Genomic DNA, 21633 nt, shown 5'->3' on the forward strand with positions numbered 1-21633 from the left:
GTAAATTTAAGTCCTAAGAAGAGTGGTGATGGATTCAGACATTGGACACCAATTATTTTTTTATCAAAAGGGCTTCAATCTTTTGAAGCGTTCATTAGTGGTAATTGGGCCAGGAGCTGGCAGATACATGGAGGGTTCAGAGAATGAGTTGAGGAATATCTAGAATTGTGTGTGATTGCTCCTAGAAGTACTGTCAAGTTTAAAGCTAGCACTAAGACATTCCAGAGATAATCTTGATGAAGAATAGCAGAGACCTTTTGGACACAGTAGAGAAGGCTTAGGGCTCTCATCAGAAATGAATATGGCTTACAGGGAAGGCTCAAATCAGAGCTGGTGTGGGCAGCTGTAACTCCATTGAAGCTAGGTGTGAGCAGAAGTTGCAGGAGGAAGTACATGAGAGAGCAGAGCAAACTGGTTAAGGATGAAAAAATGAAGGAACTGCAGGCATTGATTATATGAAATGATCAAGCAAAATGATTATGTTGAGATAAAATTGAGCTCTTGTCATTACTAGCATTAACAGGACCAAAAGTGGTGGATGGATGATTGACTTGGGTGAGAGCTATACTCTTCTGTATTTTTTTAAAAATACTGTGGAAATAAATTAGAAGAGATCTCCCTATATTTGACTGTCATATTAGCAGGAAAAATTAATTAAAACTGAAAAAAAAGATCATAAATGTACTTTTCAAAATGTTGTGTCTCAGCATTGCTTCGTATAGCAAAGTAAATGAAGGAACGTGCCATTTCAGTTACGTTTATTACTTTAAATACGATCTGTCCAAGTCATATCCAATTATCTTTCTTTTGGGGTTTTTCACTTAGATGTTACTACAGAAGAGGAGAAAGATGGTGATAAGAAAGATACATCCCTTTCAAAATCAAAAAGGAAACATAAGAAAAAGCACAAAGAAAGGCACAAGATGGGAGAGGAGGTCATTCCATTGAGAGTACTCTCAAAGTATGTTTTGACACCTGCTAATAATATATTTATAGTATTCAGCGTATGTCTCTGAAGTTAGTAGTCCAATTTTTGTGCTGATTGAATATACCATACCATTTAAAGAGAGCAATAGTACTAACCTTTTTGAATTGGAGCATATTGTCTGTAGTGCAGTAGTGTGGTATAAACTTTCAGTCAACATTATTAGTTCAAGTTCATGTCACTGCATTAATATAATCATATAGATTTCTTAAGAACTTAAGACTGCAGCTATAGGAGTGTGATGTGGAAAATATTGTTTCCACCAAATGGTGAGTGTTAGCTATGTTTTAGATAATGAAAAATACATTGCTGTCTTTGTGGCAAATAACTTTAATCTTTTGAAGATAATAGCATTTTAAGGGCTACAGTCCTCACAGTGTAAGTTGATCACCAGTTGGGATCAAGATGAACTCTCCTTCTCTTCCCACAATTAGGTTCATTATGAAAGCTTAAGAATCTCTCATTGACCACTGTTGGATGCTGAACGAGATGAAGCTCTGGTCTGTACTTTGCTGGCATTATACAGTTTACATGAGCCAGACAGGTCTGCTTTTACTTCATGTAAACTCAGAGGACTAAATTCCAATCAGAGGACTAAATTACACCAGCATTGCTTCATTCAGATTGGTGGAGTTGTTTGGGTTTACAACCATGTAAGATTGGAATTTGGACTATGTTTTTTTATTTCCTATTAAAGTCATTGAAGTGCCTAAGAAGTGTTGAAGACTGAACTTCAGGCTTTCAATTTATTCACTGTGGGTAATCAAGTTAAATATGATTTGCACCTATTTTCCAGTTAGTAAAATCATAACTGAAAATAATTTCTCATTATCAGTACAGACTGTGGAACCATGGCAAGCTTAAATCTGTCATTAGAAAGTAACTTTTCTCCTATGTAGTCCTATGATGCGTGTATGTAATGTTTCATATATTTTAAGTGTGTTCCAACAAGTATAACGTTAGCAGGTATAGTGGTAGCACAAGCTATGTGGGTTTATCTTGTAACTAGCAATAAACTTATGGATAAAAGTGTCCTTTTAAATTGTGCTTTTTAGCTAAGAGTTTTGGATAACTATGTTGTACTTTATTATAGCCTTCTAGCTACCCAAGATCAAAATTTGAATTGTGCATGATTGTTGATTAGTATATTCTGCAAGTGCACAGACCAAACGAATCTCCAGAAGGAGAGGTTTTATAAACAGGATCTTTCCATCTATTTAAACTGTTATACAAAATAACAGTAACCAAAATTTAAATGATTTTCTGTTTTGTCATAATGGTATGTGAATATGCATGCTTTTTTACACCAATATACCATTGTTAATTTTGTGTGACATTCTCAAATAAAATAAAATATACTTTAACATTTATCAATGATGAATCAAATAAAATTCAAATATTAAAAGTTGTTAAAACTGTCCCAAGAAATTCACAAGTTTCTAAAGTTTTACATACTTTATTAAATTTCAATACATACAGAAACTTTATAGGAGCAATTATCACTATATTGTCAACCTGTGAAATTACATTGTATTGAATACAATGCATCTTTTTTATATTTATCTGAGAGCATCTTGTTTCCTTCACTAACATGTCTGGTATTACATTGTCATTTCCTATATCTATTTTTGTATGTCTGACAGTCCATCACCATTGCTAAAGTGCAATTCCAGCTTTTACACAACAGAGTTGCATATTAGCAACAGTAATGGCCTGTAGTTAAGATACATAACGAAGTTTAGACATTTAATTATAAGAGATAATTTACAGCAAATTTCAGATAACAAAACAGATTATTCAAATAAAAAAAAGGAATAATATCTATGTTGTTGAATCGTGGAGTCTCATATGTAGCTAGGTAAAACTTTTCTTAAAAAGGGTCGCCATTTATTAAAAGTAAATTTTAAAAAATCTACTAGAAATAAGTATTTTCATATAAAATTGCTATTCATTCTGTTAATGTTGAGATTTTTTAAAAAGATTTCTTTATAATAGACAGTAGTATAGGTCTTTTTGAAATACCATTGATTTTAGAAAATGTAAATTGAGTAGTTTATTTTTTATTTACATTCCTTCTAATACTCCGTATATACAAAACATCTCATTGGATTTAAAAAACAGCTGTCTGCTCTGTGTTGTGTGCTACCTGAAAAATACAAAAATAAGTATAAAATCCCCAAATACAATACTATGAAATACAAACAACAATCTATCAAACACAAGCAAAATTCCAAATTGGGGCCTCCAAATAATCACTATGTACTTTTAACTAGAAAACAATATTTTTTACTGTGTGGCTGTTCTATAAATGAGCAATTAGGATTCACCACAACTAAAACATGGAAGCACTTACTTTTTCAAGCATCCAGCAAGTACTTCCATGTTAAAGTAGAGGGGGTCCTTAACAACAAAAACACTATATAAGTTTATGTGGTGGTGATGAGCATAAGTTCTATCCAGAACTATTTTTGGTGTGGAGTGTGGGGGAGGAGGGTGGAATTGGGTAGGTAAATCCATGAGTGCATAGCTGTTATGAGAGAAACTAAACTGTATATAGTGATAAATTAGTATGGAGAAAACTGGAGAATTGACTGCTTCCTACCCCCAGAAAATGTCTTGTTTATGTCATGATAGATTCTGTCTAAGAGCCAAATAAGTCTTGCTTATCTCACATGGGCAGGATTTCTCGCTTAAGAGTATGTATGTTTTAAATTACTATGGTTGGGTATTTTTTTGTGTAGTTCATATCTACAATTCATGGAATGTTTTTGCTACAGATTAATTACAATACTGTAAGTCTTTAGTCCTCTTGGACGTTTCCACATCAAATGTTTTCTGTGGAAATGGGAATTTTTTCAGTATAGATGTTCTGCAGTTGAAAAAGCAGGATTCACCATCACTAAAACATGGAAGCACTTATTTTTCAGGAGCAAAGCAAATACTTCCACATTAAAGTAGTGGGGGTCCTTTAAGCTGAGACTGCAAACTTCCGTTGTGCCTCTTTTTTTCTGTAAAATATAACTACATAAGATTTAGTTAAAAACAATATATAATATAAAATGTAATCTTTAGATAGTTTTTTTTTGGAGTGAAAAATCTGAAGTTTCAAGTATAAAATAACAGTGAGAGTTGCTATTTTAAAGGACAGACTTGCTAGCATTTTTTTCATGTTACTTTTTGCACAGTTTGGGTTAGATCTCAGATCTGTTTTCTAGTGGTGTCAAATTCAAGGCACTAGGATCCACCACCACTGAAACATGGAAGCACTTACTTTTTCTAGGCAGCAGGTACCCCCATGTTAAAGCAAAGGGAGTCCTTTAAAAATAGTCATAAATACCTCACTTGTAACAATCATTAATATTCATTGTAATAGCATAACCAGACCAGCAAAATCTGATTTTTTTTTTTTAAAAAAAACTATAAATAGAATTTAGTTACCTGACCCATATGCTGGTCTTGTCCAAACACCAGCTATTATATAATAGACATTTTACACTGTCAGGTAAATATGATTTCTTATTTTTCCTCTTGTGTTTATTTCCTTTTACTGGTCAACAAATCCTGTGACAAGAGTAGAGACAAGGTTCCTGTTTTTCTATATGGATATTCCAGGACTGAGATCAGGATTCACCTCTACTAAAACATGGAAGCACTTACTTTTTTATAGTCACAGAAAGCACCTCCATGTTAAAGTAGAAGGGGTCCACATAGACCAGTAACTCGCAGTATCTGCTGTCCAATTCCACCAGTTCAATACATTTGCTGCATCAAATATAACAAAAGAATATTATATTCGTGTTCATTATTGCATAGTAGAAATGCTTCACAAGAACATTATAAACATTAAATTACTTGCCTGGCTCACTCTCCATGGTCTTCTCTTCCTTTTCAGTCTAGTTAACAGGGACTCAGGGAGTGCCTCCAGTCCTTGGGCTTCTATTTATACCATACCTTACTACTACAGAGTGGTGTTGCCTTTTTATCTCAAAGAATCATTACATGGCTCTTTTGTTATTTTAATGTCTTTGCTCTGTGAGAACGTATGATCCTGGGTGAGTCTAGATGCTTTTTTGAAGTATACAGTTGTCACTGTTAACAGCTAAAACCATTACCACAAGATATCCTCCTCTTTAAAAATCCCCTATCAGCTTGTTTGATGGCACAGATTAGGGTAACAATGAGTCGTTCTCACAGTGGCACTATAGGCATTGTGTTTCTATGAAGCAAAGCTCTAGCTGTTTGCAGAAACATCTACATGTTAAATGTATGTAAATATATCAACTGCTTCCATGCAGTGTGATTTTTTTTTTTTAAACTAATGCATTTGAATAGTAAGGAATGTTCTTATCGCTATAGATTTTTGATGAGTTTAACCAGTTGATTTTTAAGCAATGAATTTTCTAGATAAAAATGACTAATTTTTAATGTAGTAACACTAAAGAGGGTTCAGTGAACTAATCAGCCCTGAATTAGTGTCCATGCTTTGTGTAATTCCAGTTCCAAATAATACGTCTGGTTTACCAAAGCATTCAGAATGCTTTCTGAAGAAAGTGTACTGCATTTGGTAATCACTCTTAATTTGTTAGTAATTTTGTTCTCCTGTTAGAATTTGTTTAGGCCGTTTAATAAATAAAACAAAGTGGTAATTTAGGCAGATAATCATCAGACCCTAGACAGCTAAATAAAAAGAAGAGGGGAGACCACTAAGCACAACAAAGAAGATCCTCAGCTGGTGCATATTGCCATAGCTCCAATTTACACCAGCTGAGGATCTTGCCCCCTGATGTCAGCTATGGTTGTGTATTTTATCTGCAAGTCATGTCACCCCTCTCTTTGCATCACTCAACTGGCTCCCCCTTCTCCAAGGCATCCAACTTAAATTGCTTGTCTTGAAAGTGAAGACCCATTGCAGCCTATCCCCATCCTCATTTGCTGTCTAGATGTTGACTGTCACCTCCAATCAGTCCATGATGTTCTATTGCCCCCTTGTTAAATTTCCAAACAAGCACCTTTGTGCTTTTTCCATGCTGTCCTTTGTGCTTGGGGAGGCACTCCCCATAAACATCTATAAAGCTACTTAATTATCTTCCTTCAAACCCCCCCTCAAAACTTTCCTTTTTCATGATGCCTACAAAAACTTGACAACAGTTAGGCTGTTAATGTGCTAAGACCATTGCTTATCATGCTGACCGATATTGTCTCGTTCTCTGTTGTATCTTGTCCTATGCTTAGATTAAACCTTTTGGAGCAGGGACTGTTTTTTTATTCTTTGTTTGTACATCACCTAGCACAATGGGGTTCTGGTCGATGACTATGGCTCCTAAACTCTGCAGTAATACAAATAATATCATAATTTTGTCTTTATGTTCGTAATGGCTTTTTAAAGTTTGTAGTTATTTTTTCACAAGCATTGATATTTTTATTTTTATTCCTAAATTGTTGTCTTATGTAGGAGTGAATGGATGGATCTGAAACAAGAATATTTGGCTCTTCAAAAAGCCAGCATGGCCTCCTTAAAGAAAACAATGTCCCAAATCAAATCTGAGTGTGTGGAGAAGATGGAAACAGAAAGTGGTGTACAAAAGTGTCCTCAGACAAAAAATGTCAAATGTAAAGGTTGTTGTGATGATCTTTATGTTGTGTGTTTTATGGTGGGTTTTTTTGTTGTTTTTTTTCTAAATGCAAAGCTTAAATGCAGTTGGTGGTCCTTAGAATTTGATATTCTAAAAGATCTATATGAAAGTAGTTCCAAAGTGTGCTAACTTCTCTCAGACGAAAAGGCAGAGTGAAATAAATGAAGCATTTACAACTCTTCATATTAAAGGAACTATATTATATAAAATAAATTTTATTTATACAGATTATGGTTTGCTGAGTTATGTGAATAATGAATAATCAAATTATTTTAAAAATAATGCAAGATTATAAAAAGATCTGGTTTTGAGATGTGTACTTTAATTTAATCAGATGATAATAATTCATAGTAAACCAACACATGTACTGCAGTAGTTTCCTTTTAGGGCCTGTCTACACAAGCAGTGTGTAACCATGCTAATCAGACCCAACTTTTAACTCAGTGCTTGGCAATACCATGCTGGCAAGGTTTTTCTGGCCAATGTAGGTGGGTGTAAACAGTGTTCCTGACAGGTTCACAAAACTATTGGCATATGACAAAAACAGGTTAGGGACATGATTTCACCCTGTTTAGTGACCAAGGTACAATCTTTATACCTACTAACTCACAAGAGCTATGCTGAAACATTTTTTCCAACAATAATAATAATAAAGAAGATACCTTAAGCTCTTACTGGGTTGCATTGGATCTCCTGAACTTCTGTCCACAAACTTCTAGCCTAGGAACGGTAAACCTGTCAGCACTCTTCAGGATCATTTGTGAGTTTGGGGTGCAAAGATCCTTACAATTAACGGGGCATTAATTTAAATATACTTACCATGGGTTATGTTTGAAACTGCAAAAGCACTTGTATAAGGCCCTTTGTTTAGAAGGGATTTCTAATTGATTAATTCATTATGCCACCTCCTGGTATTGTCACATTGGTTTTATCTTTTGAAGTATTAGTTTCTGCCACCAATAGCCATATATATAAACTGATCCCAACTAAAAATTAAGTATATATCCATAGCAGCAGTGTTTGGTATGTGTAGTTTCATTCACTGTATAAACACCACCATAAGATTTATCACATTGTTTGTGATTTTTGTGGTTATCTTGTGTTTGTCAAATTAATACATGTGAAGTTTCATTATGCTCTTTTCCTCTTCAAATTAACAGCCACCAGTGAAGACTCTGCCCCCCCTGAGAAAGCTAACACAATGGGACCACAGTTTGTGAGTGGAGTAATTGTGAAGATCATTAGCACCGAACCCCTACCAGGCAGGAAACACATCAAGGTAATGCCTTTGTAACCTCAGGGTAGCTGTTATCCTTTCCCCTTATACCACCCTGAAAATGATTGAATATGGAATAACATTTAAAGATGTCATATTGAATTTCTATCCGGCAACTAGCTGTATACATATTTCTGAATAGTACCATTAACGGAAGATTTCATTAAAGCAGAACTAAGTTGAGAGAGCTTATTTCAAAATAAAAAATAATTAAGTTTTTTGACACAGGAAAGAGCTCTTCAAGAGAAGTCAGGGTTAGCATGAAAATAAGTTATAAAACTAATTTACTTTTTATTGAGGAGTAGTTTTTCCCTCCATCATCGGCCCCGACTGCTCCACCCTTACAATGTAGGTAGGACAAACATCATTGAATTCTGTATTGTTAAGAAAACAAACAAAATAACTACTTAAGTCACTGGTAAGCTGTTGTTACTTTACATAAAGGCAAAATGGATAATAGATGAACAAATCTCATTAAGTTAAAATGAATCACCTTTCAGGAAATAATTGCTGGCACAGTATATTATTTTAATAAAAATAATTCTGCATTAGGCAACTAACAGGAACTTAGGGCCAATAAAATGTTTCCTGAATGAGTCATTATAAATACTTCCCTAAGTGGCTCACAAGTATTATAAAAAGGCCATTTATGTTGCATATGATTATATGTAATTTAATAAAATAATATGTAACTGTTACTTATTTTTATGCTTGTCATATTTGGTTTTTGGCCTCAGTTTACACAAAACAATATAAATTAGCAGTGCCATGAGGTCATAGAGGACCAACATTCTTTTTTATTATTTAAAAACATGTAAGTTCTTATGTATTTTTGGTTGAGATAAGAAAGAATAAAAGGAGACATGAACTTGTGCCTGTTGTGGAAGCACAGAAACTAAATTCCTATCGTCATTTTCATGACTTGTCCCTAATTTAATTAAGAAACAGCCATTAATATGTGAAATTTTAGTATAGGCTGTTCCTTTTTGTATAGATGGGGCCATGAATATGTAGTCTGAATCAGTTCTTTCATGACAACTAAATGAGAAGGTTTCATACCAGAATGCCTTTCAAACAGTAAACTTTGTTATATTGGCAATACTGGAATATTCTGTAGATCATTTAGGGCAGTGAGAGAACTATTTAGGTGCTGTTCTTGCAAAGACTTATACAACTGCTTAAGTTTACAATCCTGTGAATAATACAATTGAAGTCAGGGTGACTACTCAGAAGTGTCTAAACTTAAGGAAGTACATAACTTTTTTTTGCAAAATCAGGGCCATATATCTCTTACTAGAAATAAATTGGTGATGTGGTTTCAACTGAGTCAGTCTTATCTATTTAGGTATTTATAAGCAGCTATCTGAGGGCCAAGAGACATTAATGAGAGAATGTCTGACCTCCCCCTTCCCATCACTTGTAATATCTAAGTGCTATGCAGCATTTGTCTGCACTACATGTTTTATTGTGCCAGGGGTTTGTGTTACAACATAAAGATGTAATATAGTCAAAGGGCTAACAAAGTTTAATCTTGTTTGTGTAGATGAGATCAAACTGTGTTAGACCCTGGTATTTTCAGATATGTAAATCAAATTACTTGCCTGATTTGCATCAGTCTTAAAAAATAAATGATCTGACCTGCGACTAAGCATAAAGAATTTCAGGGAAAAAGAAAGTACTGTGAAAATTAGAAAATTAGAAATTATAATAGAAAGTCACTCCCTATCTTAACTATGGAGTCACAACCGTGGAGAATAAGCTGGGTAGCCGTAACATTTTACAAAATGTTACACAAAAATTTAGAATGTTTTGGCTTATTTTAGGAAATTATGGAAATATTCTGTTGCTGCTCACCTCTCTGTTGTAAGTCTAGGTTTCACAGTACATTCTCAACAGATAAGTGCAAAGTATCTTTTTCTTGCTTATTGCATATATTTTAAAGGTAACATTATTGCTTAACCATTTCAATTCTTATTGCCAAAATTTTTGTCATTTCAAGCTACTGAGTGGAGGCACTTTTTAGAGATCAGCCAAAAAGCAAATATTCCTGTGAAATTAATTTTGGTAGCCTGCATAATTTTCTGTGGAAATGTTATGTGAGAATACCAAACTTAAGGGTGAAAAGGTTTTGTTGGCACACATGTAGTCTTGTCAGCCTGGGTGTTGGGAGTTTTTAAGATTCTGCCTTGCAACTGGAGGGTTAAAAGTAGAGCTTAATTCTTGCATAGAAACATTTTACTTGTAGTACCTGCTGTGAACGAAATTGACTAGGAATGAGTGATCCCAGTTAATTTCCCTCACAGCAGGTATCACAGGTAAAGTATTTGATTGAAGGAGCGTTTGTGACTCTTCTTTCTTCAGCTGCTGGTGTCAGTTTTCAAATAGAGGTCATTTGGTATAAGAAAGAAGGAACTCCAGTATCCTGACTAGTGTGCCATGTACTGATTTCCTAACTTGATTCCTAACATTCTTGAGTTGGTTGTTTGTTTTTTATTCTCCACATTCCTAACTTTAAATAAAATATTTAGGTGTGGAAGTAAATATATTCTTGTTGGGCTAACATATGAAATGGAAACGCTATTGCATTACATAAAGAATGGCATACTGTGAAATTATTCTTCTGCTGTTCTGTGGATTCATAATAGGTATATCCTGGGCTTGGGTTCTTGGGACACATACAATTCTGAGGTAAATTATATAGGTCTCCAATATAGTAAAAATTGACTATTCACAGATTTTCTTCTGAAAAAATCAATAAATATCAGCCAGAAATTATTTGACATCACATTCATTTATTAATGTAATAAAGTAATAAAGTTGCACTTTCACTTTCTTGTAACTGACTTTTGAGAATGTTTCCCATACCATTGCTCCTTTGTATGAACCTTGGATTTTTCAAAGGACAATATTTGAAAATATTGCTCTTTTGTTTTGTTATGACTAACTTCTCTGAGTTCTCTTTTTTGTGCCACAGGATGCTCTGGCAATGATAGCTGATGTTGCTTATGTTGACATGTTGGAAGGAGATACAGAGTGTCATATTCGGTTTAAAACTCCTGAAGATGCACAGGTTGTATTGAAAGCACATAAAGAAATTCAGATTAAAAACAACTGGAAACTTGAGGTCCTAACTGGTAAGATGTTTGTTAAAATATATGCATGAGCCATAAAATATATGCATGCATATATATGAAAATATATGCAGGAGCTAGGAGCAGGACTGTTGCTGCATTTTAACTTTATTGCAGATATTCCGTTAACATACTTTTACTGCATTGTCTGTCAATTACAGAATAAATATTTTGGTTTTATATAATTATTTCTTCTTGTGACTATTCTCCCTTTTCTACAAAAACTAAAACAGCAAAACCTCAAACATTCTATGTCACTGCTTCATTAGTCTGAATCAAATGTGTTGGCATTTTAAATTAGTTGCTTTAACCATGCCACATAACTTTATTCTTACAACATTGGTTATTTGACTTTACCTAATTTGAACTGGCAGATCACTTTGGTTTCAGTGATAAAAGACAGTTGTCACTGCAGTCAACCATGTTCCTATTCCACTCTTCAGCGTCATAATTACAACATGATGGTGAAAGGCAATAGTGTGGCCTTACGAGATTTGGAATGAGTTATATGGAAATTTATGACTAAAATAGTTGATGACTATTTCTGTGTAGTCAAAACGACATATATGTTTTAGTGTGGATGCAGTTATACTGGTATAAAAATGAAGTATAGCTTATTGTCGTTAAGGAAGTGGAGCATCTTTCTGCTGGTATAACTGTGTCCTCACTAGGACTTTTAGCAATAGAACTCTGAGCTTGTCTACAGATGGAGTTATTCTGGAATAGCTATTCTGCTTTAAATTCACATTGTAGTTTAATCTGGAATAACTTTAATATGTAGGCAAACTCTTTTTGTCAGTGTCAAAAAACCAAAAAAAACCCCGCATCCTCCATAATTAAACTAGTAAAATAATAAGACTAATAGACATAATTATAATAATATATAAATATAATAAGACATAATTAGACTAGTAAAACTTCTAAGAGTAGACCAGCTCCTAGATAAAATCCAAAATAACAGAACAAAAGAACATAGAAACTAGCTTCTCATGTGCAGTCTATAACTAAGACTGCACCAAAAAAGGACAGGTCTGTAAATATAAATATTTTACCGCAAACTAACAGTGGATCCTCTGACTGTGGTCCTGATCCAGCATTTTGATCTACACAGGTGCAGCGGTCCACTCAGTGAATTACACTGCAGGATCAGGGGGGCAGAGACTTACTATTGTTAGGGAGCCAGCCCCTGCCTTACAGTGATATGTCAAGTAGCTCTTATCTGTTTGTCTTAACAAAGGGAGGGTTAAAGGGTGGTTTGATTACAGTCTATAAATATCTGCATGGGGAGAAAATCTCTAATAATGGGCTCTTCAACCTAGCAGAGAAAGGTATAACACTATCCACTAGCTGTAAGTTGAAGCTAGACAAATTCAGACTTGAAATATGCCATACATTTTTTGGACAGTGAGAGTAATTAACATTGGAACAATTTACCAAGGGTCATGGTTGGTTCTCCATCACTGACAATTTTTAAATCAATATTAGATTTTTATTTTTACTGTAGTAATTATTTTGGGAAAGTTCTGTGACCTGGTATCACAGTGCGCATTACTCAGTGCCAGACTGGCGCCCCCTGTAGGTTGTCTTGGGGATTAGCTCATGGCTGGCACCCCCGTCCACGTTCTGCACATCATCATTTGATCTCCGCCCTCTGCCTGCAGCCCATCACATTGCCTGTTTTTTGCTCAGCTTCTCTAGGGCTCTGTTAGCCTCTTACTGGCCAGTGCGGGGCAGAGGCCTCATCACACCTGGTTATACAGAAGGTCAAACTAGATGATCACAATGGTCTCTTCTGGCCTTGGAATCTGTGAATCTAAGTCTATGAACATTACAGCTTACGTTGGTATAAATTATGTCGCTCAGGGGTGTGAATAAGCCACCGCCTGAATGGCGTAAATTACACCATCCTAAGCACTGGTGTGGACAGAACCATTTTGGCAGGAGAGCATCTCCAGTCACCTTAGAATGTCTGCACTAGCAGCACTACAGCAGCACAGCTTCACAGATGCAGTTGTGCCACTGTAAACTCTTTAGCACAAGCATAGCATAAGGGTGTGTCCACATTTAAACAGCTTTAGCAGCACAGCTGCAGCTGTACCACTGTAGTGCTTCAGTGAAGACACTACCTACGCTTTCCATCGGTGTAAATAATCCACCTCCCTGGAAGATGGTAGCTAGGTTGGTGAAAGAATTCTATCAACCTAGCACTGTCTACATTTGGAGGTTCAGTCGGCATAGCTACATGATCTCGGTTATGGATTTTGCACATCCTTGAGAGACGTAGCTATGCCGATCTAAGTTCCCTGGGTAGACCAGCCCTAAGAGCCATAATGTAAGCATTTATTTGTCATATTAATTCTTAAGTAGAGTTCAGCTGAAGTTTGTGATCTACTCAATCCAACAAGATTTCATTTTGAGATGAAGGCGTGTCTTCAAAAAGACAATCTGAAGAAATACAGCATTTCTTTTTCAAGTTGTTATAGCTCCTGGTTTGTTTGTTTTTTTTACTCTGTATTTCTTTACTTTTGCCTTCAGTATTTTAGCACTGTCAAGTTATAGACTAGAGTATTACAGTGGGGTTGATGGACTTTCTTTGCAAAGAACTCTTACTTTACCATTGATCCCTTTCTGGGTTTGCATTGTTCTATGAGTCATTGCTTAGGATTTTTTTTAATCAGCTCATTGAAATGAAAATAAGTAACTTTTAAGCATCATAAAATTTCCCAGACTTGACCTCAAAACAAAGATGATTCTTGGGGAGCAAATTTTCTCTCTCAGGTTTCTTTCCCTTTGCATTCCTCCCCCATATAAAAATATTCTTTCAGATTAACACAAAGGCAGTGGTTGAAGATTTTCATGTATCCCTAATGTTGTCATTGAAACTACCTTTTTTGAGATGAGCAAGCTTCCGTTTTAAGATGAGGTTTTCTCCCTCTTGTAACGTCAAAGGATTAACCTGTTCTTACACAGAAGTTCCTTTCTTGCTGAGAACTGAAGTGCCAGGTCTTATCCACAAATATTTTTCACAGGTATACATACGTATTAAAATAGGTTGATATGGCCATGACAGGTAAAATGCTGCATTTTTTATATTGGATAATTTTATTAACACACTATCACTTTCTGTGTATGTATGTCAAGGTGATCATGAACAGCGGTACTGGCAGAAGATTTTGGTGGACAGACAAGCTAAACTTAACCAACCTAGGGAAAAGAAGCGAGGCACAGAGAAGGTAAAATAAGTTTGAATAGGGGATTGTCTGGATTTATATTTTGTTTTATGCGACAATGATTGGAAATGTGATTTTTGTGATCTAAAGCATGGGTGGAAGGGAAATATCTGTATTTTTCATAAACTTTATGATCTTTCACTCCACAATCATCTCATTAGATCTTATTCTGGTGACTTGGCAGAAGATTTTACTGTCGAAAGCAGCAGCAAAGAAGGGAACACGTAGTTGCCTCAGGGTCCAGTTGCTACATGTAGAAAATAAAAATGAATGATTTACCCACCTAGGCACTGGTGTTCTTAAGCAATCACTGCTAATGTGTTTTACATTTGCATGTCGTTAAGGAATTCTGATTTCTAATTCTAAGATGTGAGACAGCCTTACATTTGATTGGTCTGAATAGCTTTGAAAGCTGAAAAATAGTGCATTTCAAATGAAATGTAAAGGATATATGTGATGCTCTATAGATAAAGTTAAAGGGTCTGATAAGCAATAGCCTGGTGTTGCCAACTCCTGCCATTTTTATCAGAAGTCTCTCAATATTTGTTGTTTTCCTTAAAGCCCTATCTTGTGGTGTCAGGCATCATGAGAATCTCAGCTTTTATTTAAAAGTAAGTAAGCTCACAGACCTCGTTGTGGTGAAAAGCTTGAATATATGAACCCTAAATGCTCAAGAACCAGAAGGTAAATTAAAAAAATAAAAAACTTTATATTCTTTAAAAAAAATGATTATTTGGAGTTTGACTCATGATTTTTAAGACTGAACAGTTTGGATTGCATATACCTTGTTGGAGATCAAAACATGAGGAATATTCCCTGTTACCTCCATGCTTTTATATGTGCACAAACTCGCACATTTACTGACTATTGGGGAGATTCTGTGCTGCACAAAAATTTATAGTCCAAGAGGGTGTGGGAGGTCAGGTGGAGAAGGGGTTTGAATCTCACCTTACATCTCTTTTTGCCTTCACTGCAAGTAAGTCTTCTGGTTGGATTTAAAATAATCCTTTTTGTTTTCACTTATAAAACTTAAAAATCATCTGGCTTTCTTGACCGGTCTTAAATAGTTTCCCAGTTGCATATATAGATGACAAGGAAAAATCTCATAAGACTGTATTGCTGCTTCCTTAGAAGCAGTATTTTTACATATTATATAATGTGGCTGAATGTTCTCTGAGCTTCACATAGGTAAAGCCACCTATAAATTCCTAGTCCTTTTAAAGTGAGAGAGAGTGCTTTCTGGGAAAATATATGGAAAGCACTGATTTAGTCTCCTCATAAAACCATAAATATCTTCACTGGTTTTTTAATCCATTATGCTTTAGCATGAGCAGTGAAAGGCTCAAAAACTCCACACTACTGCAGGAATTTGTTACCATTTTTTATTACATCATAGCTTTTTTTCATTTTTTTTTTTAAAGCAGGGGTTTGATTCCCCCCCCCCCCCCTCCTCCCCCCAAAGGTCCTGAGCTTCCATTGACTTCAGCTGGAGTTGTGGAAACCCAGCACCCAAGTTTCTAGCACTTCTTGTTGTGAAGGTAGTACAGTATTTGCTGTGCAAATTGATCTAATATAGCTTGTAAGGTATAACTCTTCTAGGCTTGCAAAAACAAACTCTCAGTTCCGCCTAACAATAGCAGCAGCAAAAGGTGCAAACTTCCACTCCTCCCCCTCTTCCATCACCTTTCAACCCAGAGAGGTGTTAGCTTCAAAGCCTAGTCAGATCTATTTAAATGCTAACATTATTAAGCAAGGCATTTTAAGAGAGTAATAATTAACGGAAGTCAAATAACTTTAACTCTTTCACTGCACTTTGATAGCCTGTGTTCCAACTGCAATTTTCAACAACTTCAATATCTGTTTTTTTACCATGTCCATCAATGTTCCATTTATAACTATCAAATCTTTATGTTAAAGAGTCTTCAGAATTAGTTGATTTTTTTCTTTCTTTAAAACCAGAATTTAGGAAAGCAAGAAAATTATTGTAATAAAAACTTTCATAATTAAAGCTGTATAGTTGAAGACATTACAGTTAAGAATTAATATTGATCATTAAAGGGATTTAAAATCATATTTCATTATAATTTACAAATGCAAAATTAAGTATTAAACATGAATTTTATATATAACACAGACACTCACATGCACAGGCCTTTATGTAGTCTCAATGGGATCATCACTCTAGTTGGAAACTCATCTATCATGATTTAAAATTATCTTCCAATTATATGAATGAATCTGAGGGTGACACCTTGGGTATTTATCATACTTACCTGGACATGGTTCTTCTCTAAAGAATTAAGTGTTCTCTCTACACTCTAGCTTAGGGCCTGCCTACATTAGAGCAATTTGCAGCAGTGTAACATTTGATGTGGTTACACTGGGGCAAATCGCTATTGTGATGGCTACCATCAGTGCAGAACAGGGCTGTGTGCTCACGTGGTTTGTATTGCAATACAAGCATTGGTGGCAAGCACAACAGTGTGAACATGCACAATTGGTTTAGTTTAACAATTATATTCATATAAGCATGACCAGTGCAACTCTTAAATATAGCCATGGGTTTACAGTGGTGCCCCAAAGTTAGCTGCACTGGTGTAAGTCCTGCTGTACATATGTGCCGAGTATCTACATTAGGTTTAGGACAGTATAACTGCATCAGTGTAGTTACAGTAGTGCAAAATTCTCTAATATAAGCAGAGCTTTATTCACAAGAACCTCTATCTTCCTACACGCTTTCTACCTAGACTAGAAAGAAATTGTGATTCTCTTGTCTGCTCCTTATTTCTTTGCATTTTCTCTGCTTACTTTACTATATTTCATCCTGTGTATCTGCTGTAACATGACATCTTACTTGTGTCTTGGAGAATAGTGAGGGTGCCATGGAGTCAGAGGTGATGTGGGGGGAATACGGGGTGACATGCCCTCCCCAGATTTGCTGCTTGGCTTGTACTGAATATTCTCACACAGACGGAGCATGCTTAGTAACACTGCATGAAACCGGCTGCCTCCCCACTATCAGCAGGCACGGGTCATTTCTGCATGAAGTGAGTCTGTTCTTCTGCTTTTGCAATACACAGGGCCTATCTATATGCAGACTTACACAGATTTAGTTAAATCAATGCATGCCCACATATGGACACTAAATGACATATATCAATTTGATTTAACTACACTGGTACAAACCTATGCATGTTTGTGTGAATAAGACCACAGTTTCTTGAAGTTTGTGATTTAAGATAATTGATAAGATTCTGTGTCTTTGGGTGAATCTCAGCAGAATTTGTCATCTGTCTTTGCAGATTTATTAAGGCCCAAAAGGTGTACAGTGTATGTAAGATTACCTTTTTTTAAAAAAAAAGATAAAGTTTCTTGGAAAAAAAAACAGTTGCATAGATGTGAGTCATCACAGGTTCAGTGATGACAAAAATTTCCTGAAATTCTCACTTTTGTTTAAAACAAACAAACTTTGCAGTGGTGGTCACTTCTATTTCTTCAGGTTGAGGATGAAAAAGTTGAATCAGCAAGCTGTCCACAAGGGGAACACATGAGCATTTTTGCATTTCATACTATTTCAGACTAGGAGCTTTGCCCTGCTGTTGTTGTTAACCTTCAAGGAGTGAGGGGATGTTTGCTATTGCCACATGAGTTGTGGTATGTGTGTGCGGTGATAAGAATAAAGGGAGAGGGGTTGAAAGTATATGAGGGGAAATGGAAGAAAATTTGCAGCTCACATGTTAGCTGGTTAGAAAAATAAGGACCTCTCTTGGACTGGCATAATATTTTGAGCCTTTGTTTTGTGGAAGAAAGAGGGTTCTTTGGTCAACAACTGGACAGTGGGTGATCAAATTACTGTTGTCATGGGAGAGTTCCCTGTGGCAAAACAAAATACAATATTTTTAAAAAAAGATGGCCCAGTGTCTTTGTGGTGAGTTCTGTGTGCTGCTATGCAAGAGACTAGATGTTGATTTCTTGGCTAGGCTAACAAGGGCCGGCAGGGCGGAGGATATGGTATGCTCATTCTGCACGGGTGGCACTGCCTCACGTTCATTGCTCTGCACCAACTCTTGTGGCTCAGCTACAATGAGAGTAGAACTCCAACGATGGCCATCTAGCCTCCCTCTACAAAGATAGTAAGATAAGTAGCCATGACTTAACAGCAGTGGAACAGGGTTAGGGGACAGGTATAAGGCCCTCTGGTCAACGATGAAAATAGTGGTTAGGCAGATCTTCCGTTAATGATCATTTTTATTATTATACTATATATAATATGTTATCCTTTTAAAAATTATACAGTTAGCCTTGGATCTTGAGGTTTGCTTGATTCACAATTTTTAAAAGCTATAAATGCTTACTTTTAAAGTGTGCAGTCGTCACATTGAGGGTTGAGAGAAATTGTCAGTAGTACCAATCAATTTAACATTGATAATTTCATACGCCTTACAAATATTAACTAATCCTCAGTACCCCAATTAGATAGGTGCTATCTCCATTTTACAGATAAGAAAACTGAAACAGAGAGAGATCATTGATAGATCTGGGATTTGAACTCAGGATTCCTAGAGGTCATTCCCATGGTCCATACTGTTTACATTCAGATGAGTTGTCATTAGAATTGCAATACATAATCATTGTTTTTCCAAGCCTAGAGGATGGGCCTCCATCTGGATTTCAGTCTTTTGTCTCTCCAGCAATTGACTCCAGAAAATGACATAGTATTCTTGACAAATTTATTTCTTTAAGGTCTGATCCTGCTATAGTTAAGTCAGTGAGAGCCTGAAGCCCCAAAGAACGAGGCATTTAAAAGTGGCTATGAAGATTGTGTTTGAGGTCTTTGGGTTGCATGTGTTTTTTAACTTTCAATTCCTCTCCTCCCTCCGTCCCTGTTCCCATTTTCAGTGGGACACTGAGATAGAATGTTAAAGACACTAATCTGTCCAGAGATCAAGGGAAAACTTTAAGCTATTTCTCATGGTTCTTATATGCTACTGAGTGAAATAATACCAGGAGTGTCTTCATTTTTGGTATCAAGAGAACTATGTACAGGTTGGGTCAATTGTTCAAAAATTAGTTAGCTTCTATGAGATTTGCTAGCATGATTATGACTTTGATTTAAACCTGTAATCTGAATGCAATTTTTCTTTCACCTTTACTTTAATGTTTTGTTTTGTTTTTGTTTGCAGTTGATTGCCAAAGCTGAAAGAATGAGACTTGCAAAGACACAAGACACAAGTAAGCACATCCGCTTTTCCGAAGATGACTGACCTAATACTTTTATTCTGGAAAATTTTAAATAGTCACTGGATATTTTAACTAAACTATAAACTTACGAAGCAGTCAAAAACCAGTCCATTTGCTTCTTAATTCTGCAGAGTGTAATTTTATTCTAAAACCTATTTTTAAATAGACTGACTGTTTGCTGCTCCTGAGCCTGTAGGAAAAGCTTTCTGGGAAAATGTATCAAACAAGGTCTTGCTTTGTTTTACATTTAGTTTTACTTCTGATGAATTTTTGTATATTGCAGTTTTATAAGTTGAATTACAAAAAAGGCCAAATAAAATGTTTTAGAAATCTACAATATTAGTTTGACTTTTGTTTTTAAAATGTCAGCAAAGAATAATAAAGCTAATTTATGTTAAATAAATGTAGGTCTCTGCTTCATCTATCAAACTGTGGGGGAGGGGTAGTAGACAGATTGAAGTCATAATAAAAACTGTATAATTTGTCATCTAAAATCATATTTAAATACTTTAGGGATATTAGAATATTGGAGTGTCCCAGAGGTGGTGGGCAGGCTGAAAAGAACCTGTTGAATATGCCAAAAAATAAATTAACACCTCATTCTTTAAAAAGATCTTAGGAACAAGTTCTGCATGCATATGTGTGAGAGAGGCAAATAAGAAAATATTTACATTTGTTTTTTGAGAATTCTAGTTCCATAAATAATTCCTATTTATAGCTAAAAGTGTATATATTGTACAGTTTGAGTTAAAGATACAATCTAGTGCACTTAAATATTTCACATAGCATTGTAGATTGATAGTATGAAATATTTTATTATGTAATTTTATTTCTACATCTTGAGCTGTGGGTTTCTGTTTTGGACAGAAAAATAATAAGGGTTAAAAATATGAATGATCAGCCCTAGTCTTTGAAGTTATCTCTCCATTAATGTAAAAAGAAGTTCACACCTTTGTTTGTGCTTTATTGTTTCAGTGTGTCTGATTACAGAGCAAATAAGACACTAACATTGATTTATAAAGTGTGAACACTGCTAGATGCAATCAGAAGGGTGAACAACATGTTTTAAAAATATAAGTATTCTGAAATTCCTAAAATATCAGCAATAAACCATTGAAATAAACTAAGTCAGTGAAATACATAGATTTTCTGTGCCTATAGATTATGTTAATCTGGATAATATAGATTATCATTACTTGACAAATCTCTTTATGCTGGCAAATTACAGGAGCAGTGCAGGTGTTTGTACTAGCCACACACACTGTGCTGGTGATATTCATATATTTCTACTGTATGTAGCGATGAGAGTTCATGGCAACACAAGCCACATAATTCTGCCATTATTGATGGCCAGCATACACAGTCATGGAGACGAGGGAACCAAATAAGAGAAGAAGATGGGGAAAATACTAGAAAAGGGGGTGACATTAGATTATACAGAATCTACCAATCTGGGGGTGGAATCAGATTGCTCAGAGAGGAATGAAGCAGTAGAAGCAGGGAAAGTTTCATGAACATAGAATTCCACAATTTGCTTTCTGACTGCATACTTGTTCCTGTGGCATCCTGTAATGCGGCATACTTGCTCCAGGAGCAGTTCATATGTGCTGGCCTGTAGGCTCAGGCCACTGTTCATTGGAACAAGCTTCTGTCCTTTGCTCCCACACCTCTCAGCTCAGCCACAAGAGTGCATATGTCAGCTGAGAGCCAGCAGTGAATGTGATCCCACCCCAAGCAGTATTTAGGTGTAGCTATCTGTGGAATGAAGATGAATAAGTGGGGAAAGCAGAGAGGGAGCAAAAATCAGAAGATCACAATAGAGACAACAAAAATATGGAGGGAAGAAATACAAGATAAGTGAAAAATTGAGACTAGAGAGGAAAAAATGGACAGACTGTGTTTTAAATCCTCATGCAAAATCAGCCTCTGAGTTTCACCAGTGTTCAGAAGTTCTCTTATTTTGCAGCTTTCAGAATATTTAAAAACCCTTAAAAATGTATCAAGCATTTAATTTTCAGCCTAGTAAAACATTTCATTATAAAGCAGAGATATTCTTTCCTTTCACTGCACCTTCCATTTTGCAAAGGGCTGAAATGGCAATGGTCTGAAAATACATCATGGACCCATCTTCAGTGCC

At 35.6% G+C, this 21633-nt stretch overlaps 1 protein-coding gene across 4 annotated transcripts in view; it reads left to right on the forward strand.

Moving 5' to 3' along the window:
• LARP7 (La ribonucleoprotein 7, transcriptional regulator) overlaps positions 1 to 19833 on the forward strand; it is a 34562-nt gene extending 14729 nt beyond the window's left edge. For 2 of the 4 annotated variants that reach the window (XM_067544663.1, XM_067544665.1), the window contains exons 8-13: positions 826 to 961; positions 6438 to 6601; positions 7779 to 7897; positions 10869 to 11028; positions 14167 to 14258; positions 19439 to 19833. In XM_067544663.1, the coding sequence (XP_067400764.1) occupies positions 826 to 961; positions 6438 to 6601; positions 7779 to 7897; positions 10869 to 11028; positions 14167 to 14258; positions 19439 to 19519 (752 nt within the window). In that variant the 3' untranslated portion in view covers positions 19520 to 19833. Of the gene's footprint in view, positions 1 to 825; positions 962 to 6437; positions 6637 to 7778; positions 7898 to 10868; positions 11029 to 14166; positions 14259 to 19438 lie in introns of those variants that run through there. The other 2 variants (XM_067544666.1, XR_010919047.1) reach the window with 2 other exon arrangements.
• The last annotated feature ends 1800 nt before the right edge of the window (positions 19834 to 21633 follow it).

Source organism: Emydura macquarii, unplaced genomic scaffold (genome assembly GCF_026122565.2).
Source record: "Emydura macquarii macquarii isolate MOO-44397 ecotype Brisbane River unplaced genomic scaffold, CSIRO-AGI_Emac_v2 contig_1014, whole genome shotgun sequence".
NCBI classification, from domain to species: Eukaryota; Metazoa; Chordata; order Testudines; family Chelidae; genus Emydura; species Emydura macquarii.